Source organism: Odocoileus virginianus, chromosome 5, assembly GCF_023699985.2.
Source record: "Odocoileus virginianus isolate 20LAN1187 ecotype Illinois chromosome 5, Ovbor_1.2, whole genome shotgun sequence".
NCBI classification, from domain to species: Eukaryota; Metazoa; Chordata; class Mammalia; order Artiodactyla; family Cervidae; genus Odocoileus; species Odocoileus virginianus.
The window spans coordinates 5,245,305-5,265,378 of NC_069678.1; the positions used below are offsets into that span (position 1 = coordinate 5,245,305).

At 47.5% G+C, this 20,074-nt stretch overlaps 1 protein-coding gene across 2 annotated transcripts in view; it reads right to left on the reverse strand.

Annotated features, from left to right (window-relative positions):
• Positions 1–1,539: 1,539 nt before the first annotated feature.
• Positions 1,540–20,074, reverse strand: part of ATP1A1 (ATPase Na+/K+ transporting subunit alpha 1) — a 31,915-nt gene continuing 13,380 nt past the window's right edge. For both annotated transcript variants that reach the window (XM_020892330.2, XM_070467245.1), the window contains exons 4-23: positions 19,172–19,375; positions 18,451–18,564; positions 17,927–18,061; positions 17,698–17,815; positions 16,966–17,234; positions 16,237–16,435; positions 15,871–15,980; positions 13,851–13,985; positions 12,979–13,171; positions 10,632–10,807; positions 9,502–9,638; positions 8,109–8,259; positions 7,335–7,503; positions 7,066–7,220; positions 6,580–6,703; positions 5,320–5,465; positions 5,064–5,194; positions 4,475–4,576; positions 2,314–2,405; positions 1,540–1,900 (exon numbers count right to left, since the gene is read on the reverse strand). In XM_020892330.2, coding sequence (XP_020747989.1) covers positions 1,872–1,900; positions 2,314–2,405; positions 4,475–4,576; positions 5,064–5,194; positions 5,320–5,465; positions 6,580–6,703; positions 7,066–7,220; positions 7,335–7,503; positions 8,109–8,259; positions 9,502–9,638; positions 10,632–10,807; positions 12,979–13,171; positions 13,851–13,985; positions 15,871–15,980; positions 16,237–16,435; positions 16,966–17,234; positions 17,698–17,815; positions 17,927–18,061; positions 18,451–18,564; positions 19,172–19,375 — 2,889 coding nt within the window. In that variant the 3' untranslated portion in view covers positions 1,540–1,871. The remainder of the gene's footprint in view (positions 1,901–2,313; positions 2,406–4,474; positions 4,577–5,063; positions 5,195–5,319; positions 5,466–6,579; positions 6,704–7,065; positions 7,221–7,334; positions 7,504–8,108; positions 8,260–9,501; positions 9,639–10,631; positions 10,808–12,978; positions 13,172–13,850; positions 13,986–15,870; positions 15,981–16,236; positions 16,436–16,965; positions 17,235–17,697; positions 17,816–17,926; positions 18,062–18,450; positions 18,565–19,171; positions 19,376–20,074) is intronic.

Here is a 20,074-nt window from a genome sequence, read left to right on the forward strand (position 1 = left end):
TGGAAAGAGGGCGGGAGGTTCCGGCCAGTCCTTGTGTTGCTCTGCCCCCTGCCTCCCCATGCTCCTGGAAGTCCAGGCCTGCATAGAACACGAGGAGCCCCGGCCAGAAAGCTGTCCGTGGTCACCTCCAAGTCTAGTCTCAGGCTGCTTCAAATGCCTCTAAGTCAGGGAATACCCATGACCTTTATCAGGGTATACCCATGACCATCAGGGTTATGTTCACCGGTCAGCTGTCCAGGGGTGCCAGGAAACAGATGTATGGGGATTAGAGACAGCAAGACTCTGGAAGTCTCTGCCGGTGTAAGCACGTGGGTAGCCTCATTCCTGCCCTCAAAGCTGTATATTCTCAGGGAGGACACAGTGATCACTTGTCTGCCAGCCCTGAGAGCTCTGTTAGTTCTTAGCTTTATCCTAAGTTTCCCTATGTTGGACTGAACAAGTGGCTCTTGAACAATGACTTGCCCACAGGTATAGAGATGATCCTGGAGAAAGAAGGGGAGAACTGATGTGTTGGTCTAGGAAGGCACAGATCACACTGCCTCCCAGTTTCCCAGTTGAGAGAGGCTGGGGACGATGCCCGGTTGGTACATGCGAGTCACTTATTCCTCTCCCATTGCATAGCTTAGAAGTGAGTAGCACAAGAGGCAGGAGCAATGAATCAAGCTTTTCAGAGAAAAACCACAAACTTGAACCCAGACTATCATCACCTGGCAGATAATGATCACTAGTGCCAGAGGTAAGGGCTCCCCACTTATTGCGTCTGCTTGAAGCAAGGATGGCCTTGAAGTACAGCTAGTAAACAGCACTCAGGATGGATTAAGAGTGATGGGACTTGAAGGGGTCTTTTTACACTAACTTTATGAAAGCAGAAGGTATACTTGAACTTGACCCTGCAGTATACAAATCTTTCCACTTTTTTTCTTAAGTACCTTCTGGCACATAACCACTCTCTGAAATGGAGCTCTTCGATGCTAAATTAGGAACGAGTTGTGTGGAAGGGAAGCACTTGGTGGTGTGCACATGTGTTCCGACCAGCTGTGTACAGGTAGCTTCCTACTTCTTAGATCTTGGTACAGAGACGCTTGAGGCTGGAGTGGTCCTGGCGCTTGGAGACCACAGCTGCGGCTGCGCCCAGGATGAGAAGGGGTGGAGGGCCTTCTCTGAGGGTCTGAAAATCTTTCTCCTGACAGGTATGTTCATCAAGAAACAGATGTGGAGGCAGCAGTGGAGGGTTTCAGCCATACCCCCTGTAGTACAGCCCACGGGGTGAGTTGTCTCCTCAGACTATAAACGCATGGGCAGGAAGTTTCCCTCAACCTGTGGTTCTGAAACTTGAATGTGAATCAGCATCACCTGGAGACTTATTACACAGATTGCTGGTTAGCGTCTTGTTCCACGGCCGTGGTTTCGCTGTGCTAACAAGTCCCCAGGTGACGCAGACGCGGCTGCCAGCCGGGGCGCATGCGCTGGGAAGCCGCGCTCCAGACCAATCTCGCATGGACGTCTGGACCACAGAACTGATGAGGGCGTGAGGCGGACTCCATTATAATAGCCATCTTTATTTGTAAAAATCCAGATATAAAATGTATTCTTTCAGTCTTTCCGAGTTTTCCATTTTACAAAAACAAAAAGGCACATAAAAACCTTCCCCACGGTCGTTTCCACAGACGGATGTTTCTCGGGCAGCCCTCCCCCCACCCCCACCCCCCCATAGAGCTACATGCTTCATTCCGGGACGGCTCGCTTCCCCACATGCTTCGGTGCTTTCCTACCAGGGTGGAATTCCGAATTCCAAGACTGAAGTACACAAAGGGGGTGGGTGGTGGGTGCAGAGTTTGTGGCATGATGCTCCACGGCGTGCAGGAGGGGGTCTAGTAGTAGGTCTCCTTCTCCACCCAACCTGCGGGCAGCAGAGACAGAGGTAAGCGACTGTGAGCCTCAGGAGAAGGTAGTCTATGGGGAGCGGAGGGAGTGGAGGGTCTTTACCCAAATTCAATACGGGACCCTCCCGATTTAATACGGGGCCCTCAACTGTATGTGTTTTTAAGAGTAGTGTTCTAATTGGAAAGATAGTTTAGACTTCTGACCAAGTTTCTACCACATCCTATTCAGGTTGTATTTGGTCAATTCTGAAACCTCAGTTGAGACCTCCATTCTTGAGGATGGGCTGTGACTGGAGTGAGTTAGAGGCTGTGGATGTAGCCAATCAGGCTGATTGTGGAGGAGCCCAGACGCTTCGAAAGAAACAGAGCAAAAGCCAGAACTAGGCACCCCTCCCCAGCCCCAATCCTAACTAAAAATGTCTGCACTTACCGCCAGGGCGTCGCCTGATGATGAGCTTTCGGACTTCGTCATACACGAAGATGAGGAGAGAGTAGGGGAAGGCACAGAACCACCAGGTAGGTCTGGAAGTAGAACCAGGTGACAAGTTATATGTGGACACCACTCAAAGGAAGGAAGAAATTGTACATCAACAAAGGGACAGTGAAACAAATCAGCCCCAAAGGAGAAGCCGAGCACAGTTCTGGGTAACAGCTGAGCATTCACACAGAACTCATGCTAAAAACACCCCAATTCTGCATGCTCAGAGCCTAGAGGCGCAGAAGAAAGCTGATTGCCACCTTCAGCTGGGTTTCCATGAGAACCGGTTGGTACGGTAGGTCAGCTTAGATTTTTTTTGTTGACAATTCCAGAGCCAACAGGATATTTCCTTTCTTCCTTTTCTCAAGTATTTAAGAAACTCAAGTACATTTGTCTCATGTCCTGGCATTTGAAGATAAAAGAACTGCCAGTGTGGGTCATGACTGGTTTAATCATCCCCTGAATCTGGTCTTTGACAGTTGAGTTTAGGAGAGGCAGGAGTGCGTCGAGTCCCGGACCTGGGGAGTAAGCAGCTGAGTCCTAGCAGAGATCCGAGGCCTTTGGGGACCCAGAGGCTGCTGCCACAGTCCCCAGCCTGGAGACAGGCACCCTGGGCAGCCTCTGGAGGAGGTTGACACTGACTCCCAACTTCCCAGGGCAACCACAGGAGGAAGGCTGTCCCAGCGCAGAGCTCCGCCATCCCCCCTCTTCCTGTCTGGTGTGACCTCCACAGCTGCTAAAAGATGACTTCGCTTGACTTGGGGACCTTTGTAACTAAGCCACCTTCCACACTGGGTAGAACCCACTGGGAACAAGTTCTCTCTCAAGTCACAGCAGAAGATGCTCAGAGGCATCAGTCTGTTGTGAGACTTTTCATTTTGGCCTTTTTAGAGAGCTCTGATCCTCTTACCCTCCTCTTCAACAATGGCCCAAGATGATGGAATTCAGCTTGGGCAAGGCTTGCCCCTGTCATGTGCCAACCCTGTGCAGGGGGCTGGGAATACAAAGCCAGAAAAAGACACTGTGGTCCTTGCTTTGAGGATTATAATCTATGGGGTGCACAAGTGACAATGCAAAGGAGGGGTGCAGCTGCACGGGCCCAAGAAGCCGAGGGCACATGGGGACAAGCCCCGAGGGAAGCAACCTGGAAGAACGATCAGGGCTGATGGAGTGGGAAGGGAACAGCCTCCCAAACATCAAGGCAGAGGAGGAGTGCTCAATTCACCTTAAGTAAGCCTGGATGGGTACAAGGCTAGGAAGACCGTCTGGCACAGTAAGGAGACCCTGGATGCCAGTCTACCCTTACACCACCGACAGGAAGACAGGGAGACCCACAAGGTCTGGTTACTTCTGGGATGAGAACAGGGAGAAGTGGTGAGGGCAACAGGCTACTTGAGAGAGAGAGTCCAGATGGGTTTGAACAAGGATGGGGAGACACATTCAGATCAAAAGTCCCACTCTCTGTGGCTTAGCATATTCTAATGAGGCTACAGCTGCCTAACCTGAACCAGTTGACAGATACCACAAACACACTCAATCCTTCAGAACACTCTTGGGAGTTTGCGGCAAATTCTGCATGTGAAAATTCAATCTATCAAAGGTGTTGTCATTCACCATGTTTAAGGCCAGTCGCGTTCTGACCAAAGACAAGTGGTTGGCCTCCTCCAAGTCTCTACCTATGCATGATCTCCTGACACTACCAGTGCTTGACTATAAAGACCTCAGATTTGCGGCTCCACCATCCTCCTCTGGGAGCAGAGCAGCCCCCAGAGATGAGGGGCTTGCGATGTGATGCACATCACTCACTGGGTGAGCAAATCAAGATTTGGACATGTGACCCCAAACTTCACAGCTGAGGATGCCCCCAGCTGGCCTCAAGACAGGCGCTCAGCTCAGTTGGCTGGTGAGCGAGCCCAAGGGTCAGAGCCTGGGTGGCCCTAGCAACGCCACCCTGGTTTGCATCACTGAATCAGCCTTTGTTTCCCAGTCCAGAGGAATTCTTGTACCTATCACCCAACAGCTCTGTAAAAAACAGCTACTAACATGTGCCATGGGAGGAACAAGCCATGCTGGTTATTTCCAACTTTTTGCACCTAAAAGAGGAGGGACTTACTTGAGGGGATACATCCTCAGGGCAACACCCATTCCAGGGCAGTAGGAAAGGAAAGCAGCAAGGGCTGTCTCTTCGAAGAGGCCAAATATTAAGATCTTGTTCCTAAAAACAAGGAGGGGAGAGAAGTTAAAAAACTGCAAATAAAAGTAAATCTTCTAACACTGTTTTTAAATTTTTTTTTAATCTGGACCATTTTTAAAGCCTTTATTAAAGGTTACAATATTGCTTCTGCTTCATGTTTTGGTTTTTTTTGGCCATGAGGCATGTAGCTCCCTGACCAGGGTTCGAACCCACGTCCCCTGAATTGGAAGGTGACATCTTAACCACTGGAGTGCCAGGGGAATCCCTACTATGCTTTACATGGCAGGTTGATGTCTTCATAGGTCTTTATGTATTTGTACTTAGGAACCTGAGGTCAGATGAAAAAACCTACAAAATGACATTTTGCTTCATGAATTAGCTCCCCAAACAAGCTTCTTGAACTTCTGTCAAATGTGTCAGGCGCTGGGCTTTTTATTTAGCACAGGGTTTAGACATCAATCACCAGACCCGTCTTTGAGTTGAGACCCCCCGACTGTGACCTACTCACTTCATCCCCTGCTGGAAGACGGAATTCCTCCTGGTCTTGCAGATGACCAAGTCAGCCCACTGCACCACCACGATACTGACAAAGAAGGCCGTGTGGCAGGTGAACTCCACAATCTTCCTCTGCTCATAGGTCTGAAATGCACAAGGCAGACCGATGAGCCTGGCCCTCGGCCCACGTGTGCAGAGGCCATGAGGCCCTGTCCTCTGGTGCTAGCGGAGCTCTGTCTGGCGTTGGCAGGCGGGCAGCCCTCACTCACCCACTGCTGCCCATAGCTGTCCTCCACGTCGTTGATCCAACGGTCATCCCAGGTCACTCGGATGCCCAGCAGGTGATTTGGGAGGAAGCCATTCTCAGCCATGATCACAAAGTAAGTGAAGAAGCCCCCCAGGGCCTGGATCATACCTGAGAAGTTGAAAAGAGGCCTGGTTGAATGCCAGGGCCTGGTACAAAGCATCTGAGGGCACACTCCTCGCCCACACCTGTTCCACTTTGAGTCACTTTTTAGAGCTTAAAAGAGGGACCTGGCCCTTGCTCTTAAAACACCCACCTCTATTCCTTGGTCATCTGCTTCTATCAGGACATGACCCTTAGGGGTAAAAACCCACATCTCCATTTTTTAATTCCTGAAAAAAAATTATGACTCCTGTCCCATCTCTCAAAACTTTTACACATGGCCTTTTTGCGAACCACTGTGGAAATCATAAATGTGGTGCTTTCTGACCTGATCCTCCACTTCCCCCACTTCCAGGATCCCTCTCTCCAACTATACTGCCCTCAACTCTTCGGGATGGGATTTCATCCTATACCCTGGACCATTTTCCTACTTCAAAATTAGGCCTTTCTAGCCATCAGCCAATTACTTTGTTGTCAGAAATGGTTAAATCAGTCTTTGCCATATTTCCATAAAGTACTTGATTGGTCTCATTTTTACCCAAGTGTTCACAGTGATGCAGTCTAGAAGAATGAGTTGCTGCTGGTAGCTTTATGAAGTTCTGTTAAAGGCATTTTCATTGTCCACCATCTAGACCACCTGTTAGCTGGTTCTGTTCCATGAGTGGAACAGAAATCAAGCACTGGGGGTGGGGAGAGTGGGGGTGCAGAATTGCCATGTGGTGTTGACCAGTCAGCCAAACCTCCAAACTCCATTGGGTGCAGAGTTAAGAGTTTGCTGAGTCTAATCAGTGGTAGTACTATATTTCCCCAGAAAAGCTGCCTTTGAGTTAATACTGCAGCTCTTAGGAGCAGTGCCTGGCATTCAAAAGGCTCCATGAGCAGGGGCATTTCTCTGTTCTAATGCAGATGAGCTAAGTTGCAACTGCCTGGTCTAAAGAACTAAGGTTTCTGGGAAGATGGCAAAAGATGTCTTCTCACATGGAAGGGAATCTAAAAAAACCCCCCAGCCTTACCCTAGATCCTGGTTCATCTTAGATTTGGAAGTTACCCAACTTCTCAAGCCTCAGAAACCCTGTCTGAGGCAGACACCACCCCTACAGATACTTGAAATCTGCTGGCTCACCAATCTGTCCGTAGGCCATGCTGATTAGCCGCTCATTCACGAGTTTGTCTGTCTGGGGGTTTCTGGGCTGTCTCTTCATGATGTCGCTCTCAGCCTGCTCGTAAGCCAGGGAGATGGCAGGGACCTGGAAGGAGGGGCAAGAAGGGATTTTAAGTCATCAGAAACCAGCAAGCTCATGTTGTGACTCTTTTCTTCATTCTCAAATTCTTGCTCACCCTTAAAAAAAATGTTTTTCATAACAAGATATTACAAGTCCCCCTTCTTTTTTAAAAAAAGGGCAAAATGATACAAAAGGGAAGAGTTCTATCGGATAAATAGGTATTGACAGCTGTCTTGAAGAATGATTAACACTGAATCTTTGATGCTGAGGCTGCCAAACACAGGCCAAGAAATTCTCGGGAGTGACATTTCCAAATGCTGGCCACAGGGAACCAGAGAGCATAGCGGTGAGCACTGCGATGTGTGGAAGGGGCGCCAGTCACTCACCATGTCCGTTCCCAAGTCGATGCAGAGGATGGTGACGGTCCCCAGAGGGAGTGGAATGTTTGCAATAATAAATATCAGGAAGGGGGTAATCTCAGGAATGTTACTAGTGAGGGTATAAGCAATGGATTTCTTCAAGTTATCAAAGATCAGACGACCTGTGAAAGCAAGATTGTTTTTAATGGAGAGCTTAATGAAAAGGCCCGGAAATCACACGCAGAAATGGATACTGCTCAGCAGCATTTGGACCAGGTTTCATGCAGCACTCTCACCTTCCTCTACTCCAGTCACAATTGAGGCAAAGTTGTCATCTAGGAGAATCATGTCAGCAGCTTGCTTAGACACATCTGAGCCCGCAATCCCCATGGCAACCCCAATGTCTGCCTTCTTCAAAGCCGGGGAGTCATTGACACCGTCTCCAGTTACAGCCACGATGGCACCCTGCCAGGAGGAGGCGGGATGTGGGTTAGGAATTGCGTGGTTGGGCCTAAGTGAGGTGCAGCCTCCATTCGCCTCTCGTTAGACACTGCTCCTTTCCCACTGAGACTCTAACTAGACTTAGAACTGTCTCAGCCAGGAATGCACACAGCTATTACCAAACAACAGACTCCAGGAGACACCCCACCTTGTTCACAAGGTCTACTTGAAGTCCTGACTCGGGTGAGTGACACTCAGGAAAGCCCCGTTCCCTTATGCACCATCACCCCAGGTGTCTCCCAGGTATGGGATGAACCTCCTGGGCATTCCCATCCCCAGTGTGGACATCAGGACCCTGCACTGCTCTTCTGGTGCTGAGTGCTGAAGCTCTGACTCTCGGCCACAGCGAAGACCAGCACAGTAGAGTGTGTGTCTTGGCTAAAGGACCATGATCCAGTCACCATCCTCTCTACGCCTGGAGCTTCTTACTGGCCCGTGTATACCGAGACAGAGAGGAGCTAGCTGGCTCAGATTTACAGCACTGTTGCCTTGTTTTTTTGTTTTTACTGGAACTGCAATCACTGAGGTCAGTGGCGCCTGAGAGAGCCCGACCCCGGCTGTGTGCCGACCTGTCTCTGGCAGCCTTCCACAATAATGAGCTTCTGCTGCGGAGAGGTCCTGGCGAACACAATCTCCGTGTGGTATTTCAAAATGTCATCCAGCTGCTCGGAAGTCATGTCCTTCAGATCGCTTCCGTGCACCACACAGGCCCGGGCATCCCTACAATCAGGACCAAAAAAAACAACAAAAAAAAATAAAGGCCACCTGTCCGTCCCTTCTTCACCAAGAACAAAAGTTCTCTCACTGTGCAGTAATGTGTTGGTTGCTCAGAGATATCCGGCTCTCTGCAACCCCATGGGCTGTAGCCCACCAAGCTCCTCTGTCCATGAGATTCTCCAGGCAAGAGTATTGGAGTGGGTTGCCATTTCCTCCTCCAGGGGATCTTCCCGACCCAGGGATCAAACCCAGGTCTCTGGCACTGCAGGTGAATTCTTTACAGTCAGCCACCAGGGCAGCATAACACCATAAAACCAGGGGGAACTGTTCCGTTAAGTAAAAGGTATTACCTGTGCAGTGTTTTACAGGTTACAAAGCATACTCATGTATTATCTCATTCAAGATTCACGACCACCATGAGGCAGGCCTGTCCCTCACCTTCCTTACCCCATGTTTACAGGATGAGTTGAAACAACATAACTAAGTTTTAGACAGTGGCAGAGCTGATGAAAGACCAAACCCCAAGTAGGGTTCAGTGGCGGTAACCCTAAGCCTTAACAAAACACTAAAAGAGCAAAACTAATTTGTCTCAAGTTATCTATTTCACTTGATTGCCAAAATTCTCTTTTCTGGCCTGAGTCATTGTGCCTTGCCCATTTAGTTAGTGTGGATCTGAAAATGACAAGGTGCTAGGTGCTGGGCAGTAAGGAGAAGGGGTTAACAGCATGAACTCAGAAGCCCGACTGCTGAGCGCACTGCGTGACTCGGCCTCAGCTTCCCTGCTCTGCAAGCTGGGAGCACCACCTACCTCTGTGGGTCTCTGCAGCAAATGCTTGGAACAGTAAGCACCATCTAAGTGTTGCTTACAATGATTGCTCTTACTGAAAACCCTCTCTGAGGTGTTCAGGGCTGATGCACTGGGATGACCTTGAGGGATGGGATGGGGAGGAAGGTGGGAGGGAGGGTCAGGATGGGGAACACATGTACACCCATGGTTGCTTCATGTGAATGTATGGCAAAAACCACCACAATACTGTAAAGTAATTAGCCTCCAATTAAAATAAATTTTTTAAAAAAAGGAAAAAAAAAGAAAACCCTCCCCGGGAACAAGGCTGCTTTCTGCCACTGAAGGGGCTTCCCTACCCAGAGTAACCCTAGAAGGAAACCAGGTAGAACCAAGCTGAAGATGCCCAGCTACCAGCATCACACATTCAAGGCAGCAATGCTCTGACCTTCCCACCTTACCTGGGGTTCACCTGGCTCACTGGGATGTTGAGGCGGGCAGCAATGTCTTCCACAGTCTCATTACCTTCTGAGATGATGCCCACACCTTTGGCAATGGCTTTGGCAGTGATGGGATGGTCTCCGGTGACCATGATGACCTGTGGCAAAAAAGAGGACAACCGGCTGAATGCAGCTGCCAGGCAAATGACCTTGAGAAGTCTTACAAGTGGGCAAGAATAAATATCAAGGATGACTCAGCTTGCAATATCAAAGGGAAAGAAACACAAATAGAAAACTGATAAACACGCACTAGCCCAAAACACAAACACAGTTCACAGAAGACACCTAGCAAAACCCAGATTTTGTCTTGGCACACAGTCACACAGGATAAACAATTATCTGTTTCTTTTTACACCATCAAACAAAGATACTCAAAGTTACTAAACCCAACAACAACAAGAAAGGATGAAAATCTCATGCTGGTGCGTAAGAGGGCCCACACATTGCTGGTCAGCATCCTGAAACTGGCCCAATTTGGAGGGAAAGCAGTAAGTAGCAAAAATTCAAATCAATTACTGTTCTTTTTGACCCTATGATTACATTAAGGATACAGTCAAAGTGGTAAGAGAAGAGTTTTTACAAAGCTTTCCAGAGCAGTATTACTCATGAGAATGAGAAATTGGAAATAAGCCTAACAGCCGGTAACAAGGCAGACTGTACAAACCACACTGCATCCTCGCACCTGAACTGTCTGCAACTTCAGACAGACCCAGAGTAGTACACCAAACGTTCCCTCCAAAACCAACCAAATGAGAACAAGACAGCCCATTCATTGCATGATGAGTATTAATTTAGAATAAGGCAAATATTTCAAAATGTAAAACCTTACCAAGTCTTCCGTGCTTTTTAATTTGCTTAGTTACATTTCTCTTAAAGGTGTTTTTTTTTTTTAACTTTTCGATTCTTCACCTGCAGCTTACACCAACATTTTAACACCATTTGGCCTTCTCTGGGGGTAATTAAAAAGCTTTGGAGATGAGAAATCGATACTCCAAGTGAGAAACACCAGCGATCACGTGGACCCTGAGAGGCACTAAGTCAGGCGCCCAGAGCTGCTAAGAGGGGATGCCAAGGTGGGGTGGGGGCAGTACCTTGATTCCAGCACTCCGGCATTTGCCCACAGCATCTGGGACAGCAGCCCGTGGCGGGTCAATCATGGAGATGAGCCCCACGAAGCAGAGATTATCAACAGGGAAGTTCACATCATCGGTGTCAAACTGGAAGCCTTCGGGAAACTGCTCATCTGGCAGCATCAAGTGGCAGAAACCTGCAGGAGGGCAGGGAGTCTGTGAGGACTTCCAGTGACAGAGGCAGCTGTAGGACACCAGCTTGTTGTGCCGCAGTTTAGTTTGGAAAGCTTTTTTAAAAATTCTACTTTTCTAACCAAATGAGTTTCACTGAACATTTATGAATGATACAGAGTCCCTGGAAACCACGCAACAGACAGAATCCAGCAGCAAGCCTCAGAGGACAAGGCTCTGCTTAATGTGGAGAAATGGGAGTCTGAGCACCACAGTTTCAGTTCCAAATTGGGAAAGGAGTACATCAAGGCTGTATATTGTCACCCTGCTTATTTAACTTATATTCAGAGTACATCATGAGAAATGCCAGGCTGGATGAAGCACAAACTGGAATTAAGATTGCCGGGAGAAATATCAATAACCTCAGATACACAGATGGCACCACCCTTATGGCAGAAAGTAAAGAGGAACTAAACAGCCTCTTGATGAGTGTAAGAGGAAAGTGAAAAAGCTGGCTTAAAACTCAATATTCAAAAACTAAGATCATGGCATCCGGTCCCATCACTTCATGACAAATAGATGGGAAAACAATGGAAAGAGTGACAGACTTTATTTTCTTGGGCGCCAAAATCACTACAGATGGTGACTGAAGCCATGAAATTAAAAAGACCCTTGCTCCTTGGAAGAAAAGCTATGACAAATCTAGACAGCATATTAAAAAGCAGAGACATTACTGACAAAGGTCCAGATAGTCAAGGCTAAGATTTTTCCATCATGCATGGATGTGAGAGTTGGACTATAAAGAAGGCTGAGTGCCAAAGAATTGATGCTTTTGAACTGTGGTGTTGGAGAAGACTCTTGAGGGTCCCCTGGACAGCGAGGAGATCAAACCAGTCAAACCTAAAGGAAATCAGTCCTGAATATTCATTGGAAGAACTGATGCTGAAGCTGAAGCTCTAATCCTCTGGCCACCTGATGCGAAGAACTGACTCACTGGAAAAGACCCTGATGCTGGGAAAGACTGAAGGTGGGAGAAGGGGACAACAGAGGATGAGATGATTGGATGGCATCACTGACTCGATGGACAGGAGTTTGAGCAAGCTTCAGGAGTTGGTGATGGGCAGGGAAGCCTGGAGTGCTGCAGTCCATGGGGTCTCAGAGTCAGACATGACTGAGCGATTGAACAGAAGTGAACTGAAACTTGCCCCCTCAGTTACTTGGACTTGGCACATCATGTGATTACTTGTCTCTGCTCTCCTCTCTGGGGAAAAAACCAAGGCCATGGCTTTCCTCACTGTTCATCTAACCAAAGTATATACTGTAAGCAGCTGTGTGGGCCATGGAGCCAAGCTTCTTTGAGGATAAATGCAGATCAGACATACACTGCCTAAAGGGTTCATCATCTAGTATTACTGTTGTTAATGTAAGAATCGTGATACTTAAGACATTTCTTTCGATGTTGTGTGGAGGGTAAAACATCCTTTAAAGTGTTATCAGATGCTTTGTGGATTCATAGGAGAGACTGCTTCTACTGTGGGGGTGGTGGAGGTGCAGAAACAGAAAAACAAAACAAAACAAAACAAAACACTTAAGAATGACCTTTCAGTTGAATAGAGACCTAAGACACGTCAAGTTAGGCTGAAGAGCAGGTAAGAAACAAGAGTATGGGACCAGGTAATCAGTTCTAAGTTACCCAACTGAACAGAGGAATTACATCATTAATGATGTAATCCATTTTTTTATCTGTACAAAAGATCACAAATGTCACTTCCCCTATGACAGTGGGTGTCATCTGGAACAGGTGGCATCTGAGGCTCCAAGTTCACCATTCACCTAATCTGTAAGCTGGTGACACAAGTGCCCAGGTAAATTCACAGCCATTCTGTGGCATCTGGGAAGCGGCTTTATTCTAGATGCTCTAGGAATGAATGAATTTTCATTTCATGAAGTTTACAGATCATGGACATAGCAACAAAAGCCAGACAACAACTCTTTCCCTCTCCTATTCTGGGCAAACAGAACTGACCAGCAGAGACCAAAGGTCTAAGTCAGAGTCAGAGGCAAACCAGCAGGATTTTGTCGCCCAGTGTCTTCAGCGCTTATTGTTTTCCAAACAAAGGGGGCAAATAAAGGAAAGTTAACAAGAAGCAGAGGTTAACACGGTAACTTGCGATTGTTTCTCGGACTATCAGCGTACCCAGTACCCGCTCTCCGAGGCCGCCCAGCTCCAGGTAGGCATTCTGAAAGGCGTCCTTCAGCTCCTCGTCCAGGGGCTGCTCCTTGCCATGGATGAGGATGGAGCTGCAGCGATCCAGGATCCTTTCCGGAGCACCTTTCATCACCAGTAGGTGCCGGGGCTCACCTGCATTGGCGTTCTTGTGGATGGACAACTGTGAAGAATGGTAAGGATGCAAACGTTAGACAGCTAGGCCTGACAGCCCAGGGAGGGAGATTTTTTTTTTTTTTTTTTGGCTGCAACATGTGGCTTGTGGGATCTTAGTTCCCTGACTAGGGATTGAACCCAGGCCCTTGGCAGTGAAAGCACATCCTAACCAGTGGAGCACTAGGTAAGTCCCTAGTAACTGTTTTGAAAGATACAAGATCCCCTATTTCTGAATTTAGTGTCTCACACCCTGTAGCACACTTTTGAATGCTACGGAAGAAATGAGCGTGGCAAGGTGCTCCTGCATCTCTGACACATGTTCATGTACACAATTTTCCCAAAGAAAATTCAGAACAGGGACTGGCAGACTCATGAGCACCTGCAGCTCTGCCCAGCCCTCTCCCCCATCCCCACCCACTCCAACCCACAAAGGAGAACTCGAAAGGGCCTGGACAACACGTTAGAAAGAGGGGGCTCCATTTATCCTGTTAAGGGTCAAATAAATTAGAATTTTCTACATGGACAGAGAGTAAGATGTCAAATTCAAGAACTCATAAAGAGTGTGACTAATTCGTTTTTAGAAAGCACTTAAACCTGGAAAATTCCAAAAGGGTGGATGGCTCTTTTTTCCAGCCTATGTCCTTCCTTTCCGTGCCCCCTGGCAATGAGACCCCAGAAACTCAGACCTGGTACTTGTTGGTGGAGTTGAACGGGATCTCGACGATCTTGGCATATCTCTCTCTCATCTCCTTCACAGAACCGCAGCAGACCTCAATGCACTTTAGGAGAGCAGACTCTGATGCATCACCTGCTACAGCCCGCTGTGAACAGATGTCTCCATTAGTCACCCTGAAAGCGCTTCACCCTGTAGCACTTCAGCACTACACCACTGAAACCCAGGAGAAAGCTTGGACTGTCTTTCCATCTGTCAGGAGGAGAGGGGAGGTGGGCAAGGAAGAGCACCATTCTGGGGTGTGACCACCCATCACAGTCCTTATTCTCAAATTCCAAACTCTTCCTGGCCGCCTGCCCTCCTCACCCTACCCAAACTGGTGCAAGGCGTCACTGACCCTTGGGAGAGGCATGACACACTCTTCTGACCCACTCCAGCCTTAAACCTTCCCTGGGCCTGCAGAGAAGTCTCAAAGACAGTATTATTCCCAACCACCTATTTCTAGTTATGAATCAGAAAATACAGAGTGAGAATGGAAATAGTTACAGTCCCCTTCACTGCCCTGCAATTTAAGAAGAAAATGCCCTGGGTTCTCAGGATGGAGGGCAAGTGGTCTATGTCAAGGACTAAGCAGGACTTTACATTCTAAACATAATTTAATTGTGCAGGATTATCTGGGCCTGAATGATGCAAACTGAAAGTTATTATTAGTTCCAACACTAACATCCATCAACTACCATTTTAGTTAAAGCCCACACTTCAGGTAACATTTTGTGTGCCATATACTGTGACACATTTTGACATACTAAAAAATATTTTCGGCTATACCCAACTTTCACACAGAAGAATATTTTACAACTTTGGCGCACCAGACCACAAGTGCAAATGAGCAAATTAATGCTCCCTTATAAATACAGGCGCTCTGTTTAAAAATGTGGCCAGGTTTCATAAGAAGCAGGAAGTAAGTAGGATCACTTTAATAAAGGACAATTATCAAAGCAGAATAGGGCTGTAGGCCTTTTTTTTTGGATAATGTCATTAATATAATATGGCCCCAGACCCCTGAAATAACTTAGAAATAACATCTCATGCTATCTTTCTGGAGCTTTGAAATGAGAAAAGGTGGGATATTTGTGAGTCCCTGTGCTCAAAGCCTAGAAAATTTCTACTTTGAGGTAAGGAAAACGATGAAGCAGACATCTCAAGCTTTATCCCAAGATGAACAACATCCCCAAATCAACATTGATTCAATGCCAAGAATCTCCTTTAAAGAATAAAGGAACCCCATCATCACAACAGAAGTCATCTCAGTTCCATTTGAGCCATATTCTCTTGAACAACACAGTTTCTACCCAGATACACCAGAGGCAGCTTCAGGGAGAGTAAGCCACTCCAAGGGCTCCACCCAGTTCCTCTCGGCCTCAGGGACCTTGTATAGCTCATGACCTTTCTGGGACCAAGTCTTTACTGGGCCACACAGTAATATCTTAGTCATTGCAAATTTCATGCGAATTCCAGGAGGCTGAGCTTAGCTTATTTTTGCATCATTAGTAAGCAAGCTAAGAACAAATAAGATAAGAGAAATAGCTGAGCTATTTTAAGAAATGGCTTAAGGGATTGACTGGAATCTGCTGTATCCTAATATGCAAATACGATTATCGAGTCACAAAAGTAGCCCTCACTGTCCACTAGGTGAGGTGATTAGGATATAAACTCAAGAGGAAGTCAAGCTGGATTTTATGAGTTAGGTGGATTGCCTGCCCCCCCTTCCACTTTAGTCAGTTTTTCCCATACAGTCCCCCTTTACTGATCTTTATTGACCACAGGGTACTGTTAGTACTTGGGGGTCTACAGGCAATACAACTCAGGTTACACACAGCCAAGAGTTACACGCCATTCCAAGTGTCTTACAACAAACGACGACTTTACAACCCCCAAAAGTCACGTGCTTTCTAAGGAGAACACTCAGGAGGTGGCTCCTGTGTGGCATGCGTACAACCTGAAGGCAATCTTAACAGAACTGCTGAGCATACCTTCAGGATAGGCAGGTTATCCTGGTTAGCCTGAAACACGGCCCTGTTACAAAGACCTGCAATTCTGGAGAGAGCAAGCCAGGTGGCCGAAGTCTTGTCAAATGAAACACCTGGTGGAGGCAAAAAGTGACAAGAACAATGTGCTTAGCTTTGTACTGAAGACCCATAAAGATGTGAAATGACACATCTCCTTTCCCCATTAACTAGTCAGGTTTCAGTCATTTTTCCAACCATGCTTGAGCTGACATGCAAAAAACAAAACAAAACCAAACCCCCAAACCAGAAACATCAAAAACCCATTGACGCTCTACCAAACAATACACTGCGAGCAGGGGAAGCTGAGCCGCGGGGGCAGGCCGGCCTTACCGCTCTGATTCTCTGTCGTGTCCGCCTCATGGATTTGGTTGTCGAACCACATGTGGGCCACTGTCATCCGGTTCTGGGTCAGAGTTCCAGTTTTGTCTGAGCAGATGGTGGACGTGGATCCCAAGGTCTCCACAGCCTCCAGGTTCTTCACTAAGCAGTTCTTCCTGGCCATGCGCTTGGCAGTCAGGGTCAGGCACACCTAAAGCATCGGGAACAGATTATTAATGCTTCAAATGGCCAGGCGGCCGCTCTACAGGAACTCTGGCTACCCCTGCCCCCACAGAAATCTTTCTTAAAACTAAATCTCTCTAACCTTCCTCTGAAGTCAGAAACTGAAATAATAACGGCCCATGTGTACAGGGGGCTTCCTCCACCCCCTCCAAAAAGGCTATTAAGCAAAGTGAAAATAGTCAGGATTTACCATACCCCGTTTTTCCCACTCAGCCCTAAGTTCTTCTCCTTTCTGGGCTACACTGTTCTGGATCATGTGATAATTCAAGGGGGGAAAAATGTATGCTTCTGGGTTACTATCTTCCACATAAAAATGTGCTGGGCTCTTCTCACTGTCTAGCCCTACCCAGGTGGTGCTGAAGAAAACCCACATATAACACATGCAAGAAAAAAACAAAAACACCAAGTTGGCAGCCCCCGAGGAGAGGGCAATGGATGAGCCTCCCACGGAGGCAGGCCTTCAGAGCGGGCAAGCATCACCTTCCCCCAGCCTCTTACCGTGACGGTGGCCAGCAGACCCTCCGGCACATTGGCTACAATGATGCCGATGAGGAAGATGACAGCCTCAAGCCAGGTGTACTCAAGGATCAGAGAAAGGATGAAGAAAGACACGCCCAGGAACACAGCCACACCCGTGATGATGTGGATAAAATGTTCAATTTCTGCAGCGATGGGAGTCTGGCCCCCTTCCAGCCCAGAAGCCAGAGTCGCAATCCTGCCCATCACGGTTCGGTCCCCAGTGTACACAACAATGCCACGTGCAGTGCCTTAAAAAAAAAAAAGAGAGTACGGGAAATCGTACCCGATTTTATCGGTGAAGCTGCAGAATTTGCACAGCTACACAGCAGGGTTGAAAAAAAGAGAAGAAACACCATAATTTTAAGGGCCACATCCTTGGTGGTATACGCTGTTTGTTTTAAACTATATGGACTCTGGCAAAGGGATTTCACTCCATTAGCAGGACCACAGCTCCAAACCTTACTTGAGCTTAGTGCTGCCAACACAAGAGGTACCTGTGAGGCAGAGGGAACAGGGAAGACAGCCACGAGGTTTACTGGGTCTTCCTGCCAGCCTGTCAACTGCTTCTGCTGTGTCTGACTGAGGTGGTCAGAAATGGGACCCATGAAACAAAGAAACTGTGGCCGTGGGGATTTTTTTTTTTTGGTGGTTGTCATTAAAACCTAAGATAAATGCCACACCATGCTGAAGAGTGCTTCAAAATGGTCCTACCTTCAACACAGTTGGTTGAAAAAAAGGCAATGTTCCGTGTCTCCAGGGGATTTTCATTGGTGAAATCCGGAGACCTGGTCTGTGGCTCTGACTCTCCCGTGAGTGAGGAGTTATCCACCTGCCCGTGAGAAAAATCAAACGTGTCACGTGAGCAACATGAGCCTCATCTGGGGCTGCGGGACCACTCCACTCCCTCCGCCCCAAGCACGGAGGCTCTGCTTAAACCTACCTTGCAGCCATTCGCAGAAATGATTCTGAGATCAGCAGGAATTCGATCCCCTCCTTTCACTTCCACCAGATCTCCGACGACCACCTCTTCTGCGTTTATGCTCATCTTTTCACCATTTCGAATCACGAGGGCTTGCTTTTGGAAGGGGAGAAGTTTACACCAGTTCATCAGGTAAAAATGGATACCACCGGGAAGGCAGTGGTATTACAAAATTACAATACCGTCTGTAATCTTAACTATCTGCATTACAACCAAGATTTAGCTTTTTATTTATATAAGTTAACAAAAGCTTGCTGAGGTTAACTAAGAAGCAGTCTTCATGCTGCCATTGTGTGGTACGCTCAGAGGGAAGACGCTCACTTTCTGGAGTATAAGAAAAACGGATCTGGTCTTGGGTGGGGGGAAAGGTGTCCCTCTCTCTCTGGTGGAGCCACTGAATACTTGGAAGGCCTTAACCTCACATCGGTGCACACTCTTGGTGCTGTCAAGTTACCAGATGGGGAAGGACAAAAAGCAGCAGGTACCTGAGGAACCATGTTTTTGAAGGACTCCATGATCTTGGAGCTTTTTGCTTCTTGATAGTAGGAGAAACAGCCGGTTATGATGACAACCGCGGACAGCACCACACCAAGATACAGCTGGGACAGAACGAACAAGTTAGGATTGGCACCGCTCTTAGTAAGGAACTGGGAACATTCAGTTAATTTTTGACCGAACAAAAGACACTTAAAGAAAAGAGAGAGAGATCAAGGCTTCAGAAATACAAAACTCATGCCTTCATGCTTCTTCCTAGAGACAATGTCCAAGAAAGTCAGAAATGGAGTCACACCAATACCTGGTCACTAGCTTGGGGACGAGTTTCTCCTGCTTTGTTAAAGGTATTTTCAAAACAACTTGTGACTTGAAGAATGGCTCCCCAACATTTCTGGATGTGTGCAATGTTAAAAACTATGCTCTGCCATTGAGTGGCAACAGGACCTGCATAGGGCCTGAACCGAGCTGCCCATTCATGGCAGCAGCGCGGGGCAGATGCCCAGCTTGGAAGAACATCTAAACACAGAGCAGGAGCCAGAGAACCTCAAGTGAAGAAGGCAGACGGATGGGCCCTGAAGGCAATTGATGCTGATGTTACTTTCCCCAGAGTTTAAAACCATCAAGTAACCAGCAGCCACTGAAAATAAGTAGATGGCAGAGAGCACTTTACACATACCTAACAATCCACACTAGGAACTACATGGGACTCACATTATCATTTTGAGGTTCCTCTTCTGTAGCAGCTTGGATGCCATAGGCCAAGAAGCAAAGAACTGCTCCAATCCACAGTAACATTGAGAACCCCCCAAACAGCTGTCGACAGAACTTGACCCATTCGGGGGTCGTGGGAGGGGGCGTGAGGGCGTTGGGTCCATCTCTGGCTAGGATCTCGGCAGCTCGAGCAGTTGTTAAGCCCTGAGAAACAGAGGAATATAAGTAAGACCAACTGCTCCAGGGCTCACAAGCCAGCAGCTACCTGACAGCTGAGAAGGAAGCAGAGAGAAACTAAAAGTCCCAGGCCAACGCAGAAACTAGAAAATCCTGATGGTCACCCTATGGTTCAGGCAAACAAGGGCCCAAGTGTCCTGAGGAACCTACAACACTCAAGATTCAAATTCTTTTAAAACTGATCCATGGACAGGTTGGAATCTGATATGCTCTCTTTCGAGTTTTACAGAAGGAATTCATGCCAAACTGCATTTACCAAAAAGATATCCACCTTAACTAATTGATTCCATTTTGTAAATTAAGAGCTTAAGAGTTTCCTGTGTATTGAATCTGTCAAGGAAGTGGAAAAAGAAAAAAACACTATTAATATCAGAGGAGGAAAGAAAAATCTGTCAGAATCCATCCTGTTACTGGGTTAACTGCTAAGTTTCAGTACAGAACTTTATTCCTTGGATGGCAATTAAAACACCTGGGCTGGTGGGGAAGGGGTCACACTTGTGTAATATCTGAGCTAATAACCCCAGGACACCCATCAGTTGAGAAGTGTTCACTGAGGGTGTTCTCTGGGGGTCCAGTGATTAAGATGTGGGCTTTCACTGCCAAGGGCCCGGGTCTGATCCCTGGTTAGCGAACTAAGATCTTATGAGCCACTTGGGGTGGCCAAAA